Here is a 24,385-nt window from a genome sequence, read left to right on the forward strand (position 1 = left end):
GTGAAATTTCACCTGAACAACAATAAACTGTTCCCAAAAAAAGAGATGTAGGCCTGGGGGCTGATAGGGGACATGAGGAATCAGAAGGAGAAGAATAGCGGACGTCCAAGGAGAAGCTGAGTAGGAAGTAGATAAATTCAGGTATCAACGATTCGACTTGGTGTGTTGAATTCTAGGGCATGAATTTATATCTGCGAACAGGCCACTGCTATTTCAGCCAGCTTTTTATTGGCACACCAAAAGTCCGTGATTCAAACCCAACAGCCAGGCAGCAGAAGGCAGATGAGGCTATCTGTCCTGGTAAAGACTGACAGCCTAGAAACCTGTAGCGTCTCCAGGAGCTGCAATCAACTTTGGGGCAGTGAGTTTTTGGGTTGGGGTTTACTGATCCAACGGATAGGCTGACTCTCAATAGCAACCTGACAGTCCGGTGTGGTTTTCAACAGATACTGTATGTTTGGGAGTCAACCAGGCTAGAGATGTAATTATGTAACGCAAAAGACTTAAGGGATTCTTTAAGGACGTTTCTTTGGCCCACCCAGTCTTTCTCTGTTCTCCCTTTAGATTATACTCTCTTATCTGCTCACATAGCACCTGGCCTGTTCCTTTTCATAGCACACTTGTTAAGCTTCTGTTTTATGTCAGTACTTGCTGTTGCTCTGTAAGCCAGGACAGCGAGACTTCATGTCATGTCCTTTGGACATGTTATTGGGGGGAGCTAAAAAATAAAGGTAAGACAGTCAATAAGGATTAACACAGTGGCTGAAATACTCACCTCAAACATGGTGAAGATTGTAAGATGGTGCAGGATTAGACAGTGTTTTATTCTTTTGTGCATAGGTGCTGCATGTGTCAACACTGACTGAAGGACACCTGACAACAACAACAGCACAGGGATACGAGGGTGTAGAGTTGGGCTGAGGTCGGGTCTTTGAGCTTTCCTACTCAAGTGGTCCAGGAACCCTGGTGTGGTGGTCAAGTGCTCTACTGATGACTAAAACATTGGTGGTTCAAACCCACCAGCTACTCCCAGGGAGAAAGATACATCACTTTGGGGATATATATATATATATATATATATATATGGCTGCCTGCTTCTGTAAAGATTGAAGCTATGGAAATGCTATAGGGCACGTCTGATTTATCAAAGAGGCTGCTATTTATTGGGACCAGTTGGATGGCTATGAGAAGCCAAGTGACTCAAACTGTTTCTTTCAGTAGGTTAGTAAACAGACAAGTTCATAGTACAGCATCACTCTCAAATTTCCTTTATTTGCTAACTCCATTGTGGTTTTGCGGCATCCCTGACTGAGTGATGGAAAGGGCTTACACCCTTGATTGTGAATTAAAAGCTTAAGAGGTGCCTTTGGTCAACTTCCCGAAAACTGTTTTGAAACTCTATGCAGCAGATCAGTACCGTGGCACACATAGGGTCACCATATGTCAGAATCAACTGGATGACAACTGGCTTTGTAGTTTTATGAGAGAATGCCCTGTTTGTACGAAATACACGTGGAAGCACTATGTAGTCAAGAGACATAATGTATGCAAACTGTGCTCACATGAGGGAGGGAGCAAAAGAGACAAAGACCAAATCGGGGAGAATGGTACGCAAATCATGACAGAATAGGGAAAATTGCAGAATCTGTGTAAATGATATAATAGTATATTTACATTATTCTTGCAAATGTTCTGTAAATGTATGCTTATTTCAAAATATTTTTTATTCATAGAAATCATGGTAATTAATGCATACAAGAATGATAAGTGGTATAATGAGTCCAGGGAAAATGAGGACTTGAATTACATTGGGGTACTAAGGATATGAATGGTGAATAAAAAAGGAAAGTCTTATACAAAAAAAAAAAATGCTGCCAACTTCATATGAGTTAACATCTTACTTCATCACTCATAGTCACCAACTTTCTTCTCTTTTAAATAGAAATAATGAGATTGTGGTAGTTAAATAATCTGTTGTCAATTTAAGAGGATTAAGAGTGAGGGGGTGGAGTCTAGACTGTCAATCACATCACAGACAATAAGGCCTCTGTGTGGGCATGACCTTCTCCTGAGGATTCTGGAAACTCCTGGATTCCTCCCTGTAGGCAGGAGATACACTCTCTTGATTCACTCCCTTGGACACATTTCTGACGAGAAGCCACATGAAGCTACCCTGATGCAGCCAGAGTGCTGGGAGCTGTAGGAGACCATGCAGATCCCTGCCAGTGCTGCGGTGCTTATAATGCAACTGGATCCACATGATTTCCCATCCACTAGCCTGTGATCTTCCTGCATTTGGCATCATTGCATGTGTTTTATGAGTCTGAAGAGGGCTTTATAGATTGGTATCAGACATATAGGCTAATATCAGATTTATGCATTTGATCTGGACTGGGCTGGGATGTTTTCTCAATATTCATTTGCTCTTTTATATATAAAACTCTTTCCTATACACACATGAGTCACCTGGATTTGTTTCTCTAGTCCATCCAGACTAACACAAAGATTATCTGCCTAATAAAGTTATTGTTGCCCGGTGATATGGTGGGTTAATTACAAGGTTGGTGGTTCAGACCTACCTGTTCCTTTTCAGTAGAAAGATGAGACTCTCTGCCCCTATAAAGATCGACAGCCTGGGAATCCCAATCTGAGTTTTCTATGAGTTGGCATCAACTTGAGGGCAGTGGGATTGCCTTGGTTTTGTGATTAATAAAGCTGTTCGAATAATAAATATACATGTAAAGCAATGTTTTAGGTGAACCATAAGAAAAAAATACTAGTCTTATAATTTCTTAATACAGCAAGTGAGATTTCAATATGTGGCCTCACTGCCTTCAAGTACAACGCACAGAGACCCTATAGGACATAGTAGAACTGCCCCTGTGGGTTTCTGAGATTGTAACTATGGGAGTAGAAAGTCTTGTTGTTCTCCAACAAAGCAACTGGTGAATTTGAACTGCTGAACTTGTGGCTAGGGGTGGTAACGTGTGACCCACGTTACCACCAATCCACCTCCCACCCCCTCATTTGATACTGTGTTAAATAGAACCAAACAGAATTTTTATACCAAGAAGGTTGATTGTGATCTGGAAGTAGTTGGTAGAACTGACCTGTTCCCAGGCCACTTGAATTCGTTTGTCAAAGACAGAACTCTCTACATGTACATGGATGTTAGTTATACCACTTTGGCAGGGGCAGTGGGGAACGAGCTCAAGGTTTCTCTCTAAAGCTGCCTTCTAGTTCAAGTGGTTCTCTTAGTAGATATAGTGAATTTTCCTTAACTGCTTTTTCAGTCAGGTATATTCTGAAAGGTAAGGTAGTATGAGCAAAATAAAACAAAACCAAAATACTACAACCAAACTCACAGCATGGGGGTGATTCTGACTCTTACCTATCCTGTAGGACAGGTGAGAACTGCCCCCTGGGGGTTTCTGAGACCACAACTCTACACGGGAGTAGAAAGCCTCATCTTAAACTCACAGGGCGGCTGGTGGTTTGAAACTGCTGACCTTGAGGTTAGCAGCCCAGTGAATAACCACTACACTCATATGAATCACATTAATGCCATTTAGGAGCTATGGGCATATCTGATTTTAAGAATGCATTTACAAGAAGTGACTTGCAAATGTATTCTGAAAATATTTTATAGTACCCCTAAGTCAATAGCTGACCTGATGATTGAAAAGGGACCAAGCCAAATTTCAGTCAGTGAGGGAGACTTCAGAGCCCAGATGCCACATGTGCCCCAGTGAACTGTGGGCCCTCTTTAGGCACCATGAGCCACACTCCTGACCCGTCTTCATGTGTCCCCACACTGGCCTCCTCACTGCCATGAGATGCTCAAGGAGGAGCGCAAAGTGGCTTCACTGGTGCTGCCCCAGAGCCTAGTGGCTTTCGGTCCAGTGCACAACTGTGATCATCCTCCTCAGAGAAACCCTCACCCGATCATGCCATCCAGGCCCTCTTCAACATGGTCTGCAGGAGCTGGTGATGCCTGCAGTGTGTGCTAGCAAACTCTGCTGTGAAGTGTAGGGACAAGGAATAAGGGGCCCAGCGGTACCACCACTGCCTGAACTTCTTCACTTAGCTCTTCTTTGGGTTCATCCTTCTTTTTTGTCATTGGCATAGTAATGAACCTCAAAGTAATTTCACAGATCATAGAGAAACTTGGGGGCTACTATTTTTGACCCCTTGCTGTGGTCCAATCCCTCTAGCCCTCCACCACTGGCCCTGCATCCTGCCTGTTGACGCCTCTCCCCTTTTTATACTCACAAATCTGCCTGTAAACAAATTCAGTAAAGGTCTTGTGGGTGTGTAAAGGCAAAACAGATTCCAGTTAGTGGAATTAAAATGAGAAATTATGGCATAGTGAGTTATGTATTAATCTCAGAAAACCCACAGGGGCAGTTCTACGTGGTCCTGTGGGGTCTCTGAGTCAGAATTGGCAGTAAGTTGTTGAAAGTTTTAAGGTAATTTAAGCATTCTTAGAAGATAAAAATCTGTCATATAAGATACAACTAGGTGAAATTGTTTATTATAATTTAGTGCTTCCTTTTCTCTGGGTCCAAAAATAAAAATAATTTTAGAAGATGGGAACTTTAATGTCCTTTCTAGCATTCATCATATTATTAATTCTATCTTTAAAAAACCCAGAAACTAACAGAATTGTTCATGCAGTAAAGCAAATATTCTCCACCAATAATAATATCCTCCTTCACACTCTAGCATGTTTTCACACCTCATTGCATGAGCACAGTTCTTGTAAAAAGAAGGAGAATTGTCCCATTCTTCCTGTTGAGGAAGCAGAGTCTCAACAAATGTCAATCATGAAGCCATGATCAGAGAATGGGCAGAGTTATGGCAAGGACCAGTTGCTTTCTTCCGTATGCCAGATCTGGGTTCTAGGCAGAACTGTAACATTGCAAGTGGAAACGGCATTGTAGAAGTCTTTGCCTTGTTAGCATGCAGCTCCAGTGCCTGGAACCTTCCCTGGCAAAAGTGGGGAAACACTGCTGTAAAAGGAGAAATTCTCCCTTTGCCAAAGACCTGAAAGCCCAGTCTGTTGCTGTCCAGTAAAGGCCTACTCATAACGGCCCCATAAAATAGAGCAGAACCGCCCCCACAGGGCTTCCACGGCTGTCTGTCTTGACCAAAGCAGAGGGCACATCCATCTCCTACAGAGGAAGACGCTGGTGGGTTTGAACCTTGTGGTCAGCATTTCCTTTATGGCCATTTGAATCATAATTAACTCGATAGCAGTGAGTGAATTCTAGCACTGAGAACAGAGAATGAGCCCACTCAGGAGAATCTTAACACCTTATCATTGGCCTGGAAAAAACGAGATTACTTTAGCATTGAAGATGAGAAACATTATGAAACAGTATTTGTCTTAAAGAATTATCCTGAGATACATTGAAGCAGTTGAGCCATCACTTAAAAATGCCTTTAGTACTAATAATAGTAGCAAAAGGTTTCTCAATTTTATTTTATTATAATTGTTGGTGTATTATTGCTGTGCCATACAGGACAGTGTTTAAGAGAAAAGACTGTCTTCAGAACTTAATCCAAAATTGTCCTCTTACTATTTGTTTGATTCTAGAATGAGACAGAGCATTCCTATACGTAAGTTTCCCATAGGGAAAGCAAACAAGTACTTTCATCACAGGATTCTTGTACATTTCCCTGCGATAAAACATACATTGCTGAATCAGGACCAATCAAGTATGTAATCCAGAGTAATCACTTAATAAATGCTTACAGTTTATTTTCCCTAATGTTTTCCTATTCTGTAGAATGAATTAGATTTTCAAGTGGCAGAGTTGAATATAAACATAAACACCCATTTCCATCTTTGAAATGTAATTACAGGGGGATAAAAAAGAGAACCACAAGTTTCTTTGGTTTTAATTAATTATATTAGAACAAAATCCCGTATAGGGTGTGCTTTGGCAGCTTTCATCGTGCACCACCTGCACTGTGTGGCTGCAGGTTTTAAAGGTAAAATGCAGAAAGTATGTGCCTACAATCTTGACTACCCCGAGGCACCTTTTTTTTTAACCTCCTTCATCATGGCATTTGAGATTTTGACATTAGTAATAGTGTGATTTTTTTTTTTTTTTTAATGGGAGAAGGGAAATTCATACCTGCCAAGGGTTGGAGCGGAAACTAGGAAGAGCCCCTGGAACTCCAGTGTGTTTGATTGAAAACATTATTTAGAGGAACAGAGTGGAAAACCGGTGAATAGTTTGGCTTGTATAAAAAGGGAGTGTACCTCATAAACAGGACAGTTGGAATGTATGGAAAAGGTCCAGCTAAAACAAGACGCAAAGCACATGACTAACATTGCTTTTCCAAGTTAGACAAATGCAGCTTTACCCAGCATTGGCCTCAGAGGGGCCTTTGGAACCTTCCTTGAGTCTTGAGATTTTGATCCTGATTGAAGTTCCAAGTCTTCAAGCAGGAAAGATCTGCAAAGAGATTCTGTGATTTCAACTCTTATCTTCTTCGTGAGTTTCTCTTATCAACCTCACAAATCCCCCCCAGGTGGGTCAGAAGACAGACTAATGTGCTAATGTAAATAAGCCACTGCAAAATTAAATTACATCCTCTTGAGGAATTATTGTCCATTGAATAACTGGTCCAACAAGAGAAACTTTCACTGTCCACAAAATAATGTGAAGCAAAAATCATTGCCAAATGCTAATAATACATGTTATTTAGACTTATTCATCTTCTTCCCATGTCAATTGATATGCCAATGTAGACCTAGTACATCATCTAAAAACAGCAACAACAAAAAAACAGCCACCCAGATGTTTGTGTTGTACCTATCCTTTAAAACCAGCTTTAGGACCACATTTGAATGAAAACATTCCTCCGGCATCACTTACCGTGGCATCTTCTAACTCCCCTCACAGTTCCTATAACCTCATTACGGCTGCCCTTGCTTTCCTTCTGTGCTTTCTGTTCTACATCACCAAACGACTGCATGTCGTACTGTTAGCAGGCTGCCTAGGGCGTTTCAGCTTACACCCATTGCACCAGTCTAGTTAATAGAGCCCCCTTTTCAGTGAAATTTAACCTCACATGACCTCCCAATGTATGGCTTCTATTAGGCCTTTTTTTGTTGTTTGCACAGCAAATTTGACTACAATGTACTTGAATCACAATGGAAGTTTCTGCTATGACTCCAACCGACCAGCATTCTTGTGACTTCACATTTCAACACAATGGGGGAGTCAGCAGTAGCTTCACAATGGCTCTTCTTATAAATTCTATCATGAACTGGAATTGTGGTTTATGTCAGCCCAGCCCACTTGAAATTCTGACTCATTTGGAGATTGCCCTAAACAGGGCAGGGCAGAGCCAACAGATGGAATGCTGCGGTATTACCTTAACATTTCTAAACCTGCCCAAGAATAAAAGTGCCTATTCCCTTCTCTTTTGCTCTCCAAAAACGTTTATTTTTGCATAAAATCCTGTTGTAATTACATGGATTTTTTTTTATATATAATGGAAAGTTGAACTATTAGGACTATATATATATATATATATATATATATATATATATATATATATATATATATATATATATATATATATAATAGAAGCCTAATAAACCTGGCTAAGTAGCACTAAGAATATTAATGTTGTTTCCTAACATTAGCCTTATAAGCAAGTTATACTCACTAAGTCATTACTCATATTTATAAGAGCAAGAAATACTTGCTGGATTGCAATTAAATTTAGATCTGAGCAATGTGGGGGAAAGAGAGTGGGGACAATTGGGTGTGTTTGCATCAGATGAGGGGAACTTCACATATGATTCCAACTTCGTGGCATTCAGTCATGATTCCAACTTCGTGGCATTCAGTCATATGGTCACAGGAGTTCTTTAGAAAGAAACTAGTCTTGCTTTAAATCAACAGACTTTTACTTATAAATATTTGATATTACAAGATCAAATAATAATAAAGAACAAAATTAGACATTGTAGTGATGGCTATTTTTGGATTTATTAATTTATTTATTTCATGTTTGGAAACTAGGACTTTGAACTGGCTCATTCTGGTTCAGCCCACTAGTGAAAGTTTGCCCTTTCACCTCAGATGCTTGGAACAGAATCTATGTTTTACCAAGGTCACCAGGTGGGCATCTATAAGAACCACCTTGGCATTTTGTTAAAAACGTAGCTTGAACCAGAATGAAGCCTTGTTGGAAACAAACAGATGAGGTCATCCAGGTGCGTATCATTGAGTATGCATGAAGTATTGCCTTGTGCAACAAGTAGGTGTCAGAAATAAAGATTATGAAAAAATATAAGTAACCAAGACTATGAAAACCTTTAGGACTTAAACTATGAAATTGACCTCAATTAGAATACTGTTTTTTCATTGAGGGTTTATTTGTGTGTACCTGGGTTTTGTATAGGGTTACGTGCTTGGTTACTAACAGAAAGGTTGGCAGTTCAAATCTCCCCTTGGAGCCTGGAAATCTACTCTGGGAAAAGGTCAGTGATTGAACATCCTGCAGAGCCCAGGTCTCCTCTGAAACCCAGGGCCTGTCCGTGAGTTGGAGTTGGCTCAATGGCAACTGACTGGTGTCGTGTGCTTGGCTCCCACACTGTCCATACAAAGCACATGTGTCTAAACACCTATCTTTCAGGAACCCATCATCTTAACCTTTCAGCTTCTCGAAGAAAAACCAAGCAAACGGAACAAGAAGAAATACATCTCTTCAGTATGGATGGTCTACTTCATATGAGTATAAAGTAGTATTATATTTAACATTTCATTTAAAACGTTCACTTTAATCCTGCTCACGCATTTCTCTCATCAGTTTGTGTTTCATAACCAGGGTGAAAGGTTATCAGGTAGTAAGTGTCTTTATCTTCTGATATGAAAGCCTTTAAGGTGGCTTAAATAAGATTGCAGTGAATTTCCCTCTTACATCACAAGCAGTCTGAGAAGCAATCCAGAGTGAGTGCCATGCTGTGATTGACTTGGGCTCTCTTTATTTAGCTCTTTGATTCATAGTACTGGCTTTCTTGATAAAGCTTCTCTTCCAGTCCGCGGACAGCAGCTGCAGAGCTACATGTCACAGTCCCGGTGCTAGGCAGGACTGACTTAAGATGAAAAGGAGCCATCCAACTAATCAATCAGTCTTCTGTAGAGAAACTTTCACAAAAGCCCCAGTCGGCAATCTCTGCTTCCATCTCAACTATCAGAATTAGGCAAAGGACTACCTTTATTGTGAGGGTTACTGGAAGATGGGACATTTCAGATTTTCTCAACCATCTATACAAGGATACTGTTCATAAAGAGGTACATGTGGGTAAATAGCAATATCTGCCACACCTCTAATCACAGAATTCTCTGGGGTACAACATTGTAGTAGATAATGTTGGCACCCCACCCAGTTTCCTCTTACACCTTTGGTACACCTGTCCTAACTCCTCTGTATTATGGCTGTTAATGGCTCAGGGCTGCCTTATTCTCAGGACAATTCTCCTCTGCCATGGGGACATTAGCTTTACCCCCTAGTTACCTGTAATCTCTGTCACTAGGCAGCCAACGACAGAATAATAGGTGAGCATACCTCTGGACCCCTTACATCCGTGGGACAATTTTGTGCTACCATTTGTGCTCAGAGCTCTGGGTAGGATCAGGAAAAAACTGGATTTCAGCAACTCCAACATCCTTGCTTAGCATTTTACCCTGCTCTGGCCTTCTTGCATCACTTCCCTTCGCAGGAAATCACTTGCCAAGAATCTCCTCTCGGGTTCTGCCTCAGGGAGAACTAAGGCAATTATTATTATTATTTTTTCTTATAATGTCCTCATTTCCTCATCCATTTGCTTGAGTCACCTTATAAGAAATGAATGCAATCATACCACCTCATTTTCATCCAAATATACCCTTTAAGACTATAAACCCAAACACTGTTTGGTAAAGTTAATATGTTAAGAAAGAAATAGATCCAATTTATACTTTGTGTATGCTCAATAAACAGAAATAATGGTGTATACTTTTTCCAAATAATATTAGAGAAAGCATTCAATACAAATTGATTTCCCCCATAAGATCCTTTATTAAAGGTGTGCTTGCTACTAGTTTGAAACAAACAACAGACGGAGGCAGAAGAGAGATTTGCCAACCTGGAAAATTTTCCAACCAATGCTGGAAATTACTTCTAGAGAGTAGAATTTTCTGAATGTCTAGCATAACTCAGTAGCAAACTACAAAAAGCAAAGCGAAAATTACAACAAATTCTATAGGGGCACAGTTGAAATATGCAATTGTTGAGTAACATTAATTTGGTAGCAGAAGTTTTGCACAATGCCATCTCATCAGTCCAGCTTTTTTAATTTCAACAGTCTACTATGTGTTCTGTCTTTAGAATACTAAATAAATCTGCAAATGAAAATATCAAGAAAGAAATACTCCTGGTTTGTATTATGTACACATAAAGTGAAGGAGAACCTAGGGGGTTGGGGTGGCGAAAAGATCCTGTATTATGCCCTTGTTCTGCAATACTGGCTCAGCCATGAACTTTCGTCATTGTACATTTTCTCTATTTTTCAGAGTTCCACTTCTCAAGTCTGATTTTCTAAAACACCTCATGCTTTCAAGTTTTCTCCCATGACCCTTTACTTAGTTCTCATTAAACTTTAACTGGCTTGTGCCCTTATATTCAAAGAGATAGGCCTAACTGTCTTCGCTCTGTGTTTGTAGAGGCTTTCTCAAAACAAGGAAAGCTCAGAGTATCTATGCAATGGCAAGTGTTTAGAACATCAATTTATTTCTTTGTTTCAATTTTTAAATCAAATGTTTCAATACATGAAATAACTTTGTCAGAACAGGGCTTTCAGAAACCTTGGCAGGTATCTGGAAGGTGTCTGTTGCATGGACATGAAGATGGTGTACGTCCTGGACAAGGAAGCCACAATGTTAACTGCTAAACGGTGCTCGGTGTGCTCCGTTTCCTTGGATTTAACTGTTAGTCAAAGTAGAGTATGGATTCATTAGAATAGACTTGACTTTGTTCTTTTGAAAGGAAGTAGCTTTGTATAATTGACCACATTTAATTTATTTTGTATGGTAAATGCAATTAAGAAAGGTATCCTGCCTGGGGGCAAAAAAAAAATTTCTCCCAAATCATTCTGCTAAGTGTAATGTGAGAATCTAAAATGGAAGATTCTGAATATCAAGTACAATCATCGGATCAGTTGTATGTGGTTGCAATAGCTTATCCTTCACTTGATAAGTAGGTCGAAGTAGAACACCCAAGTGAGGGATATGTTGCCTCCAAAATCCGAAGAGGCCCACTAGACGTTGAGCCTCTTTTTTAGCAAGCTGCTTTGCCACTGGGACGCCTAGCCTGTGGACTGTGTCGCTGTAAGTTGAGGCCCCTTTAAGACATCTCTGGAGCTGGGGACTGGCGGTTGGTGACCTGCCTTGTGATTGGCTGCTGTGCTGACATAGCCTAGCTCTCTCTATAAATAGTGGAAGATCTGGCAGCAGACTAGACTTGAAGGACTGCTAGTCTCTCACAACTCTCTCACGGACGTGAGTTGCACTGAGCCATTTGTAGTGCTTTATAATTTAACTGTTTATTTCTTGTATTATATATTTATCTGTATATGATTTAACAGTTCATTTCTTGTTATATATCTAATTATCTTTATAAATAAATATATTAAGTTATCAGCAATTCAGTTTTATCTCTCTAGAGAAGCCTGTCTAACACAGTGGTTCATCTTCCAGATAACTATGAGCTTCTTTTAAATGTTGCTGTGTAGACTTTGGAGCTGAAAAATACCAGAAGTGTTTCTCAAAACTATTATTTGATGTTATCACTTGACTTACTGGACAATTTCAGTGTCAACCTTGAGTCCTCTTTGGCTCTTTTTGTGGGGGGTGTGGGTGGCCCATGGATGAGGGGTGTTTCTTTCCTTTCTCATTTATATACACTACCTATTCTCAAAACAGCATGGATCCGCTACATCATCTAAAACAGAATAGCTAAGTGAATGTCATGAATGAGTAGTTTCCTGACTTTCGTGTGCTCTATCCTGTTGATGATGGGCATTTATTATGCTTTATGGCAGACAGTTATAGAGGTCATTTCACATGCGTCACAAACATTTAATTCTGGGAAGATATTCAAAAATTTATTCAGCTTAAGTCAATGTCATGGTAGAAAATTTAAGTCTTCTAAGGGATTTTCAGCAATTAAGAATTTTAGTCAGACCAAAAGTGTGTGACTCTTAAGATTACTAAATCTTAATCAGCTTTTAAGATTTCTCTTGAAGCAAATAAAATAAAACAGCAATCATATTTGTTTATTTAGAGACTATGTTTTTTTAAACTTCATTTTGCCCTCATGATCCACAGATGTTCTTATAAAGACAACCAATTACAGTTACAACACATTTGAAGGCAGCTAGCAATTTCTTTTTAAAATCTATAACAAAATACATCACATGTATATATATGTATATATAAGCCTGTGTCTACCAACCCCCAAACCCAAACTCACTGCCATCAAGTTGATTCTGACTCATGGTGACACCACACAAGGTTTCAGAGACTGTAAATCTTTACAGGAGCAGACAGGCCCATCTGTCTTCCTTGGTGCAGTTGGTGGATTTGAACCACCGACCTTGTTGTTAGAAGATCAGTGCTTGCCTTAGAGTGCCAGTATGGCTCCTAAACATGTATCTACATTATGATATAAAATAAAATCACACTATTCATTATGGCATTAAATCTAATTGTGTTATAACATATACATGTGAAAGTTGGACATTGAATAAAGAAGACCAAAACCATCGAAGCATTTGAATTTTGGTGCTGGAGAAGAACACTGAAAATACCATGAAGTGCCAAACGAACCAGCAACTCTGTCTTGGAATAAGTACAGCCAGAACACTCCTTAGAGGCAAGGCTGGTGAGACCTCGCTTATGGACTTTGGACATGGTGTCTGGGGAAGCCAATTCCTGGAGAATAACATCATGCTTGATAAAGTAGAGGGCAGTGACAAAGAGGAAGAAGACTTTTGACAAGGTGGATAGACACAGTGGCTGCATAGATGGGCTCGAACATAGGACAGTTGTGAGAATGGCGCAGGACTGTGCAGTACTTCCTTCTGTGGTGCCTCGGGTCACTATGAGGTGAAACCAACTCAACTGCACCTGACTGAGCAAGTCTGGAACAGTTCCAGTTATTGGGTGCTGTGGTAGTTACGTAATCTGGTGTCAATTTGGGACCTGCAAGGATTAAGGGTGAAGGGGTGAGTCTAGTCTGTCAGTCGGATCATAGCCAATGAGGCCTCTGTGCGGGTATGGCTTTCCCTGAGAATTCTGGGAAATCTGGAATTTCCTCCTTAGATGCAGAAGACACACTCTTTCAATTCACTCCCTTGGAGACGCTCAACTGACAAGGCTGATTCCTATCAAGACACCCTTGAGGAGAAGCCACATGGACTTATCCTGATGCAGCCCTGGGTGCTAGAGAAGCCATATGGAGGCCCCTGCCAGTGTTGAGATGCTTACAATGCCACTGGATTTAAAAGACTTCCCACCCACTGGCCTGTGTTCTTCCTGCATTCACGTCATTGCATGTGTTTCGTGAGTCATAAGAGGACTTTATAGATTGGTATCAGAAATATGGGCTAATATTGGACTTATGGACTTGATCTGGGCTGGGATGTTTTCTCAATATTCGATTACTCTTGTATATAAACCTCTTCCTTATACACATATGAGTGGGTCGAAGAATTTGTTTCTCTGGTCTACCCAGACTAACACAGGTGTCTATGTGCCTGATAGGGTTGCCACGAGTCAGAACTGACTTGCAGGCACTGAGAAGACATTCTATTCCCTAAGCGCTATGCTTGGCATGCTTGGAATGCTTTGCCACCGTTGATTTTCTTTTCAGCCTTGGTGTCCCTGGATGAACCGAATGGCTAGCATTCGATTACTAAGCAAAGGTTAGCAGTTCATAATGAGCAGAGGCACGTCAGAAGACAGGCCTGACAATTTGCTTCTGAATGGCCACAGCCGTGAAGACCCCACGGAGTGGTTTTACTCTGCACACCCACCGAGGCTTCCAGGAGTCAGAATCGACTCTGCTGCGAACAACAAGGAGAACCTGTGTTACAGGGAAGGAAATGAAGGCGCAGGGTTGACTAACCTCAGGGAACAGAACTAATACGTAGCATGGCTATGGAAGTTTGCGAATCTGTTCCTGGAATCATTTAGCAACATCTGTTGCCTCCAGTTGTGACATAATGAGAAAACGTAAGGCTCCCGGCCCTTGCTTATAGATCAATAGGATTATTCAGAAGGTACGCACTTACTGGCAATATAATTCTAAATCCTCTGCTAGTTCCTGTCCAGGCAGCACAGTTTTAATGGCATGAGATTCGTGAGGCACTCAAGACTAGGGTAAATCAGCAAAAGAGAGAAAGAGTTGAGGACATATGGTTTAAACTTTAAACCATTATCACTTTCCATTGTCTTAACAATGTCCATTGTTGATGTCATTAGATGCCATCAAACTGGTTCCTACGCCCAGTGACTGTGTACAAGGGAACAAAGCACTGTCCGGCCGGTGCTGTTTGAGTCCCGTGTTGCAACACTGAACCAACCCAGCTTGCTGAGGATCTTCCTCTTTTTCACCAACGCTCTACTTTATCACACTTGATAACCCACTCCCGGGACAAGGCCCTCTGATAACATGTCCAAAGAACGTGGATTGTGTCTCACCATGCTAACTTCTAGAGAGCAACCTGATTGTATTTATTCCAAGCTAGCTTTGTTCTTCTTGTCGCCATCCGTGGCATATTCAATATTCTTTGCCAATATAATCATTTAAATGCTCAGTTCCTCTTCCGTCTTTATTCATTGCCCACCTTTTGCATAATTATGCAGTGATTTAAAATACTGGATAGCTTAGGTCCAAATTTCCATTACCCAAATCTCCTTCCACTGAGAGTTGATTCCAACTTCTACTGACCCTCTAAGATGGGTTCGAACCACTGACCTGGCAGCCCATCGCTTAACTTACTGTTCTACCAAGGCTCTAGAGTTTTACCTTGAGGCTCTACAATTTCCCATTTTCTTTGTGAAGCATGAAAGTAAGCCTTAACAAAAACAATTGACATTATATTTAACTGAAAAGCAATACTAGAGCATAAAGAATGTGGTGCTCAATGCAACATAACTGGACAAATAGCTGAACAAGTAGCTACAAGGAGTTGGGAGAATGACCCTGGCGTGTCTGGAGATGCCAGCACCACAGGCTGCTAGGAAGCCCCTGCAGAGAAGCAGCCCCTGCGTGATGTTGAATTGGGGATAGGATGACAGATGAAGTGAGTAGATTATTTGCCGATGAAACAGCTCAGCTCTTGTGAACAGCAGTGACACATTGATGGGTCTGCTGTGTTATCTGTTGGACTTCTGTTTACACAGATAATTGTATGTGTGTGTGTGAGAAAGAAGGGGCAAGCGAGATCCGAGAGGAGATGCCTAACTAGTGCTGATTCATAGCACCCATATGAGCCTGAGCATTCCGTGCAAGGAGTTGCTATAATGGGTGTGATGCTTGCATTTTAGCTACTTTACTTACTTGCATATTTTTTAATTAAAAAAATTCTTAAAATTCTGCTGGTCAAAGTGTATCTGGTTTGTCTTCTGTGAAGTATAAGCATGACACTCTCCAGCAATAATGTTTGACACTGTTCCCAGGGAATGCAATTTATGGTCTTTTTCCAGTTCTGCAGAACTGTAAGGTCCACCTCCTCCATATCCATTTATGGGATCTTTTTCTTGTAGCTATGTAGACTCTGAGAAATGTCAGCCCGGAACCTGGGTAGTATTGGCAGGACCAAAGTCCCTGTCCTTCTGGGTCATCATCCTTAGGTCTCTGAAGTTTGAGATCAGAGGTTGGCACTGGAAGACTTTAAATAAAATAGAAAGCAGAATCCAAAGGAGCCAAGACTTTTGTGTGTCAATTCATTACTTACTACATGTGCTAAGGAAGTAGAAGCCTGACCTGAGCTGCAATCTGGGTCAGTTTAGGACAGACTCAGGAACTATTCGAAACAAAGACCAGATTCACAGACTCTGCCGCTTTTCCCACTGGACTTCCAGCTTCACTGCCAGTGCAGAAGCCCTACCTGTTGTGTAAAACACTTGATTACATTTCAATTGAAATCACTTGCACTCCACATTCCAGTTGGGTCAAGGCTGAGTTGGTAAAGCCTTGGGTCTGCAAACGTGTTTGATTTCTAAACCTAAACCAGTTTTCTTTCTGGGAACAAAACTAAAAAGGTCACTCACACTCATAAGATTTCAGGAATAAGCAGGTTTTAAAGTTTTGCAAGCTAAGCCAGATGGAAGGTTTTCAGGCAAGGGAGGCTTCATAGTTGGGTGGAGGAAGGGCACAGGCGGAGCCAAGCTGGAAGCAAATGGAGCCTGAAACATTAGTGTTATTTTTAGTCCTTGGAATTCTAGGCCAGGTCTGGAAAGGTCAATGAAGAAGTTGGGGTAATGTATATTAAAGGTTTATTTAAATTCATGCCAAGTTTTAAGGGACTACAGACAGCATAAGAGGTATCTGAAAAGGACTGTTTCATTTTAACCCCTTGGTTTACCAATAAATCAATAAAACAGAAGGAAGGATACTCACTACCACCCCAGTTAGTGTTTTTTTTGCTATGTTTGGTCCCTTGTACTGTTTCTTCCTTCTTCCATGCATCTTACAGGTTGGAACTATTTCAATATTTTATTCTAGATTTTCTTTTGTTGGAGAAAGGAGAGACGGGGAGGGAGTGAAGAAGGAAGAGAGAGAGAGAGAATAAATGAGAGTAAAAAGAACAATTGGATGGGGACACCAGAAATAATATGGACTCTTCCCCCTTTAAAATATGATTGCGCACACATGCACACACATGCGTGCACACACGTGTGCACATGCCTGTATAATTTTCTATTATGCCTATTGAATTTTGTAAGACAGATTAGAAAAAACACAACGAAGCAAAGAGAGATAGGTATTACTGCCTCTGGATATACTTAACTATGCTCTCTTATACCTCTGATCATTCCTCTAAAGCCAAATAAAGAGCTACTTCTACCTTATGCCACAGCTCTCATAGCATGTCCTCCTGGATTTGACTGTGTGCATGCTTCTCTCCTCACCTGGGCTGTGAGCTCCCTATATAACCAGGATGCCCAGGGTTCTTGGAACATTTGATAATAAAAGATAAGCTGTAGGAAGGATGTGGGAGAAAGACGGGGCTTCCCATTCCCATAGGGAGTGAGAGTCTTGGACACTCGGGAGCAGTAATACCCTGTCTGACAGCATCTCTATGAGTCTGCATGGACTTAATGGCAGTGAGTTTGTTTTGGGGTTGGTAAGAAAGATGTGACTGTTTTATGGAAAATTCATTGTAAATACTTGTTCTCCATGATATTTTATGTGTTTAAGTCTATAATGATGAGTCTCTTTTAAATGGTACAAGAAGTTAGTGGCTAGGAGGAATAAAGGAAATTTGTTTTTAATCAAACTGCCTTATTCATATATCATACTGTGGAAACATAGGGGAAAATGTATTGGCTGTGATCTCAAAGTGATCTAGTCTCAGAAATTAAATAGAAGTAACTAAAACCACTCATCTGTTTTAGCCAAATTTAAAATAATAAATTGTGATGTTACATTTGGTTCTGGTACCCTGCAAAGCAAGATTGTCAATATTAAAATGATCAGAACTCTAAAGTTAATTTAGAATTTTATAGACCCATCAAAACTCTGTCTTAGCCATAGTCTCATATGACATTGGCATAATGTAGTGCACAAAACAATCGTGAACTGTATTTTAGTGAAGCAAGTAGTATCTGAGATTTAATAGCTTGAAAGTGGCCATCGAATACCAGGCTCTGGGTTTCAATTCACCGTGAACAAAGCAGCAAGATGGTAACTAAAATCTCAGATAACAACAAGTCTACATGAGCTACCACTTCATCTATCCAGAAATCAGAAGAATTAGATGCCTGGCCATCACCAATGACTATACTTATATGAGTTATATTAGATGGAGTCAGATAGAATGACAGGGCCAAAGGGGCATACCGTAGAGCAGAACTCAAATTTTTAGGGGAATAAAAAGACAAACCAAAATAGTAGACAGCAGAGGACTCCATGAAACTATCACCTTGGGACACTTTTTAAAACTAGAATGGCTTTGTCCTCAGAGATCATCTTTTAATGAAATAACAGTGCCACACAACTAAAGGACATTGCTATACGATTGATGCTCTATGTTAAAAACAGCAGTACGAGATCAAAAGGTCAACAATGACTCAAAAACAAAGATGAGAAAATAAGTGCGGGAGGAAACTAGAGTACTGGAAATGGAACAAAAAGAACACAGTTAAAGATTGGGCTGACACACTGTGATTAACTAATGTTACTGTGCAGAAATTTGTGTATAGTCAAATGAAACCCGCGCTCCCTGTGTAAATTTTCACCAAAAAGTCAAAACATTTTTTAGTAAGAATTTTTCTCAGAAAGTACATTGATTATTATTCAACTTTATGTGTTGCAATTGATGTTTGTATGTACATGACTGTTTTTACAGTAAAAACTCCAGGACCCAAAACACTTACTTGATTCAGATAATATTGAATGTAAGAAAACTTCAGCATACTAAACTTACTTGGAGGCTCCCCTACAATTGCAGCAAAATTCAAGCCAACCCCCACCCAATTTAACTTAAATCATATTTACATCACCCTCATTTCCTCCAACTTTATGAACCCAAGTAAGAAGAGCCATAGGGGAAATACTTGATCAATATCAGGCCACAGGTTAATCCTGCGCTAAGCAATGAAAGATTTTTGATGCCATGTATTTAAAACTTGTGCACATTATTTCGAATTTCAAAATATGTTTGGGTCTAGAATTGTATACACCGCCATTGTACAACAAGGCCAATAACGCTTTGTCTTGTGCTCCGTTGCAGAACACAACCGATGTGTGGACTCCAATGCAGCATCATGCACCAAGTGCCTGGCGCTGGGTCCGGAATGTGGCTGGTGTGCGCAAGAGGTGTGCTTTCTTTTCTTTTCCTTTCCTCCTCTTACCCTTACCACTGACTTTCCCGCCAGTCCGATTCATTACCCGTAAATTCTGTGCCTTGAAGGTGCTTCAGGAAAAAAACACCCCCAAAATGGTACTACCGAACATCAGGACATTCTTATTTGGTTTGATGGTTGGAAACAGTGCATCTGGGTGAATATAAACTATAACTGCTTTATTAGGAAAATTATGGTAATTTTGAAATGAAGTGCCAAGCATTTTATGTTTTCCATCTGTTCTATAGAGAGAATTGGCAAACACAGATAATAACTTTTGATTGTTCAGTAGGCTTTGGTGTGAAATTCTTACTGCAGCTTGAAGCATTAGGTTACATAGCCAAGTTGGATTATTCTCTCACATTTGCTTATTAAAGAAAAGCTAGCTAATTTATTGGTTCATTTTATTTGAAATACTTGGGACTACATGTTACATGTGGAAATCTGCTTGTCATATGTGGAGAATGGGGTGCCTTTCTTTTGACAAGTGACCTGGTACATGAGATACTGTGTTCACTTAAATTCTGTGGAGTAGAGAATCGGGTTGAAAAAAATGTGTATTATTCAGAATTAGCGTGTTTTCTACCAAGAGAAACAAATGTCAATGACAAACGTTAGCAAAGAGAAAAGAATGCATTCTTTTGTTTTGTCAACAACTAAAGTTATTTGAACTTTCTTTGGTTGGTAAATTTTAGTCAGAATTGCCTGTATATAATTAGTTGCGCTGGAGAACCTACCTTCTGATTTGAGGTTTCTTTTTTTATGAGCTTTCCCATGTGACTACAGTTCCCTTAGGTGAACCTGAGGCTGAGAAGGGACAGCCCTTCAGCGGCCTTTTGCTGGTGTGAAGGGCCCTTTAGGGTGAGCTGAAGAACTGTGCTTCCTGCCGTGACATTTCAGATTTCTCTGGTTACAGATTTCCCGGAGGAAAAAGAAGTCTTGACAAGAGGCAAAGACTAGTGACCGTCAAACTCTCTAACAGACCACCTCACAATAGACACAATAGAAGCAGGGAGGAGCTCAAGAACAGTAACCACCTCTGCAAGTCCCCCCCTCTCTCACCGATAGCCTGCACACTTCCCCGTGATACTCTCGGCTCTGCCAGCAGGAAGCCCGGGTGTCACCCTGTAAGTGGGCAGTACTTTGCCAGAGTCCCAGGAGGCAAGCACTACCATCGAGAGCACAGTGTCAGAGTGTCCGGATTCAACGCCGTCACCCCCCATGAATCGAATGGCCACACTGAGTTTACTGTTCCATCTGAGGCTCTGTTCTCATCAGTGAAAACTTGGGTCTGAAACAGATTTATAGGTTTTCCCCTCTCAGGAATGCATCATGATTTCTTGTTTTCTAGTCACACAGCGGTGGTGCTTCATTTTTAATGTTTGCTGCATCACCACCAAGAAGATCCACAGGGCCCTACAGTTTATGCCAGCTGCCAACTACAGAGGGCAGTATGGAAGAACCGCCAAATGTCTGATGCTAACTCTGTAGAGAGCCCCCTTTCGTGTCTCATTCTAACTGGCATAAAATAAATATGGAGTCCTAGCTCTGGGAGTAGCTGTAACCGTTCTGTCATGGGAGGAGGGAAGGGATTGGGGTGTTCGGGGAATGAGTAAACTAAGGGGACAGGGGATGACTGCATTGCTGAGAAAGCCAGCACACGTCCACTGTCGGTCGGTCCGTCCGACAGGGCCCCAGGAAAACGCTTGGGAATTCACTTGTTTGTCCACAGACCAAAATGCTTTTCTCTTCCGTATTCTCCCATGTGAGCTATACTGGGCGGAGCCCAAGGCAGCTTCAAATCGGTCTCACTGGTTTCTAGCTATACCTTTAGATAACCACTAGGTTACCTAACCACTAGGTTGTCCCTATCCTTAAAATGGACAGGACAGTTGGACCTGCTTCAGAGTGTTGTGAAGTTTACATTGGGAGAATTTGGCACACAAGTAATGCTTAAGAAATAGGAATGTTACTATGCAGAACTATGGGAGACTGGGAAGCAACTTATTCAGGCTTAGCGTACTTTAAGGACATTGTCTGTGTTAAGCCTACATTCCTGGTGTAGAGACTCAGACATGGTCAACATCATTAACCTTAGGAGCTGTCCACTCCCACTGGCTGACCTGACATCTTCAAGAGGAACAATGTAATAGTTAAATTTGAAAATCACCCAGATGCAAATAAGGTCTTATTTCTCAACCCGGAAGGGTGAGATGTACAGTGAGAGAAGGGGTCCTTGTCTCTGCTCATGATTAGAACAGATAAACAGAAACAAAATATTCCTGTGAAAGAAAGGACAGGCGCTGAAGAATTCACTTCTGCTCTGACCTCATCTATTTGCTTCAGGATATGCTAGCATGGTCAGAATTTAGAGAACAACCAAGAAGTGTAACTGTACCAAACAATAATGTGACAAGAATCCACTGCTAACAGGGTATGTTGTGGTTTACTAGTGGTGCTGTAACAAATGTAGCAGAAAGTGGTGGCTTTAGTGAACGTTTATTTTCTCATGTTTTAGGCAGCTAGAAGTCTAAATTCAAGGCACCAGTGCTAGAGAAAATCCTCATCTCAAATCCTCTAATGTTTTGGTGTTCCTTAGAGATACCCAAACTCACTACCGTTGAGCCCAGGCCGACTCACAGCGACCCCTAGTGGCATGGTGGCAACCAGCTGGGCTGCTGACAATAAGGTCAGCAGTTCAAAACCACCAGCCACCCTGGTTAAAGCGTAGAATAACCAAAACCAATGGGTGCTGACTCACAGCGATCTCCTGTGGGTTTTCTCAGACTGTAACTGTTTACGGGAGTAGAAAGCCCAGTCTTCCTCCTGAGGTGGTTTCAAACTGCTGACCATGCAGATCGAAGCCTAAAGCCTAACTGATACACCACCAGGGCTCCCCCAGAGTGTCTGGTAGAAGCCTTATTAGCATAACAAAATAGTCTATTCCAAATGGAATTACATCCACAGGTAGAGGAGTTAGAATTCTAACACATATTTTTAAAATTTCACTGTCATTGAGTCAATTCTGACTTTTAGTGAATTTATGGGACACAATAGAACTTCCCCCTTTGGGTTTCCAAAGCTGTAAACCTTGACAGAAGCAGAAAGCCTGATTTTTCTTCCTTAGAGTAGCTAGCAGGTTTGAACTCCTAACCTGGAGGTTAAGGGTCCACCGCATAACTCACTGCACCAATGGCATATTGGGGATTGGAGTAGAGACTAACTCGATCCATAACAGGGAAGATAAAATATTTTGTTTCTGTACACGTTGCCACTTATAGATACCAGAAAGAGTCAGACATGAGTAGACGGGGGCGGGATCTCATTTATATCCTCAAATGATGATCACATTCGAAGGCTCAGTGACAGCTGGTGAAAAGCCAACCAGAGTGGCTTCAGTCTGGGCTTTTCATTCTCAAGAAGCTTTTCTTGCAGAACGTCGGAGTAGGATTTTGCTGTGTGTTGTAGGAAAGTGAAACATAAGAATTAGAAGAAATTAAAATGACACTAAATACCAAAAATTAAAAGGGTGTGGTTAAAAATTGCTTTCCTTTTATACAAAGTGGAAAAAGCAGGCCACAGTGGGCAGGCGCAGCCTTCCATTCTTGATTCTGATCCACTGTCTTTAATTCCATCTTCAAACCTAATTGTCACATTGGCAATGTTTTTCTTAGTTTTTACAGTGGGTTAAAAAGAGCTCTGCTGATTCAGATATGGCAAAATAATTGAGACTATTTTGCCTATTTCGGCAAAACTATTTGACATTTAAAGGTCAGATGACATAGCTTAATGTATAATTTCATTGAAGTAAGTGCCTCTTCATCTTTCTGAATACTCAAGTAACAATGGTTGGCTTGGAGGAGGATAAAAAAAAGCACACCAGAGCTATTTATACTGTATGGCTGTTATGAGTCACAATTGGTTCCACAGCAGTAAGTTCGCTTTCGGTTCCATTCCATGATTTAATGTCCTGGAGTTTTGACATTTTCCACATATCACTTGAGACATAAGTGGGCAAATAACTATCAGGTCTTATCAATGAACAGTTGCTACCAATTACTTCCAACTCATGGTCGCCTCATGTCGGGTAGAACTGTGCCCGTGGAGGGTCCTCGTAGTTGAATTTCGGCGGGAGGAACAGTTCTCTAGGCCTTTCTTCTCAGTTGCCGCGGGATGGATGCAAACCTTCTGGGCACATTCATCAGTTGCACCATCCACGAACTAGTCAAGCCTTCATTAAGCATCCTCTGTGTTCCACGGACCTGTGGAAGGATGGGATTCCTCCACCGAGCCTGACGTTCTCTGGAGGACCATGACACATACCATAGTAGCTTGTAGACCATCTTTCCCTCCGGAATGCCACTTCAACCTCTCATTGAGTACCGCTAGGTTCTATCTGATCAATTTGAACTTAAGAAATTCAGACTTTCAAAATGGTTAAGTTCCAGCTGAAATCTGCATGTATAGCCAAGAGCAAAGCAAATGGTATTCTTTTCATTTCCATGAAGTCCTTCGTGAATAACACCTGAAAATTTTGATTGGCAAGAAGCTCATGTTCCCTTGTGTGGCTTATATTGATAAAGTTATAAGCGTACTCCACACTCCCAAGTCAAAGGCCAGCACATTTTTTTCATAAAGGGCCATCGAATGAAATGTTAGCGTTGTGGGCCACCTTTGGTGTTTGTCACTTATTTTTTCTGCTTCTTTTAAAAAATTTTATAGCCCTCATAAATTCAGGTGTCAGCCAAATTATAGTAAATAAATAACCAAAAGGCCGTGGGATGCATTTGTCTTCAATCCTGGTTAGCTAACCCCTTGCTCTAATTGACAGAGGAATTAAATTAAAATCCCCATCTGAAGGTTTTTGTGTTGCTTACCACCGTTCTGTCTAATTACTCACCACCCACTGGTGCCAGAGATGCCCCTGTTCAAAATTACTCTTCTGTCCCCTTGATAATCCCTGTTCCCCATGGCCCCACGCTGTCTTTGCTTACTCTCAGATTTAGCCCAGCATCATTACATTCATTTGCTCAGTGATTGAATTCACAATAGTCTGTTGACTTTTTGATGGCAGGGCCTATATCTGCCTTGCCATATTCTGTGTCCTGAGGCCTTCACAAATTATTGGTCTTGAATTACGTAGTTAATCAACATTTGGGGGCTGAATGATCAATTGTTTGGAATTTCAGCTGTCTGCCCCAGCTGAACTAACGGAGGAATAATAAATGGATGCCAGATCAAAA

The 24,385-nt window shown here is 40.9% G+C and overlaps 1 protein-coding gene across 1 annotated transcript in view; it reads left to right on the forward strand.

The window, feature by feature from the left end:
* Positions 1–24,385, forward strand: part of ITGB8 (integrin subunit beta 8) — a 95,889-nt gene that overhangs the window by 17,255 nt on the left and 54,249 nt on the right. Inside the window, exon 2 of the mRNA XM_004702710.2 lies at positions 19,031–19,116. Coding sequence (XP_004702767.1) covers positions 19,031–19,116 — 86 coding nt within the window. The remainder of the gene's footprint in view (positions 1–19,030; positions 19,117–24,385) is intronic.

Source organism: Echinops telfairi, unplaced genomic scaffold (genome assembly GCF_000313985.2).
Source record: "Echinops telfairi isolate 266 unplaced genomic scaffold, ASM31398v2 ScPeMD7_23;HRSCAF=83, whole genome shotgun sequence".
In the NCBI taxonomy this organism is placed as follows: domain Eukaryota; kingdom Metazoa; phylum Chordata; class Mammalia; order Afrosoricida; family Tenrecidae; genus Echinops; species Echinops telfairi.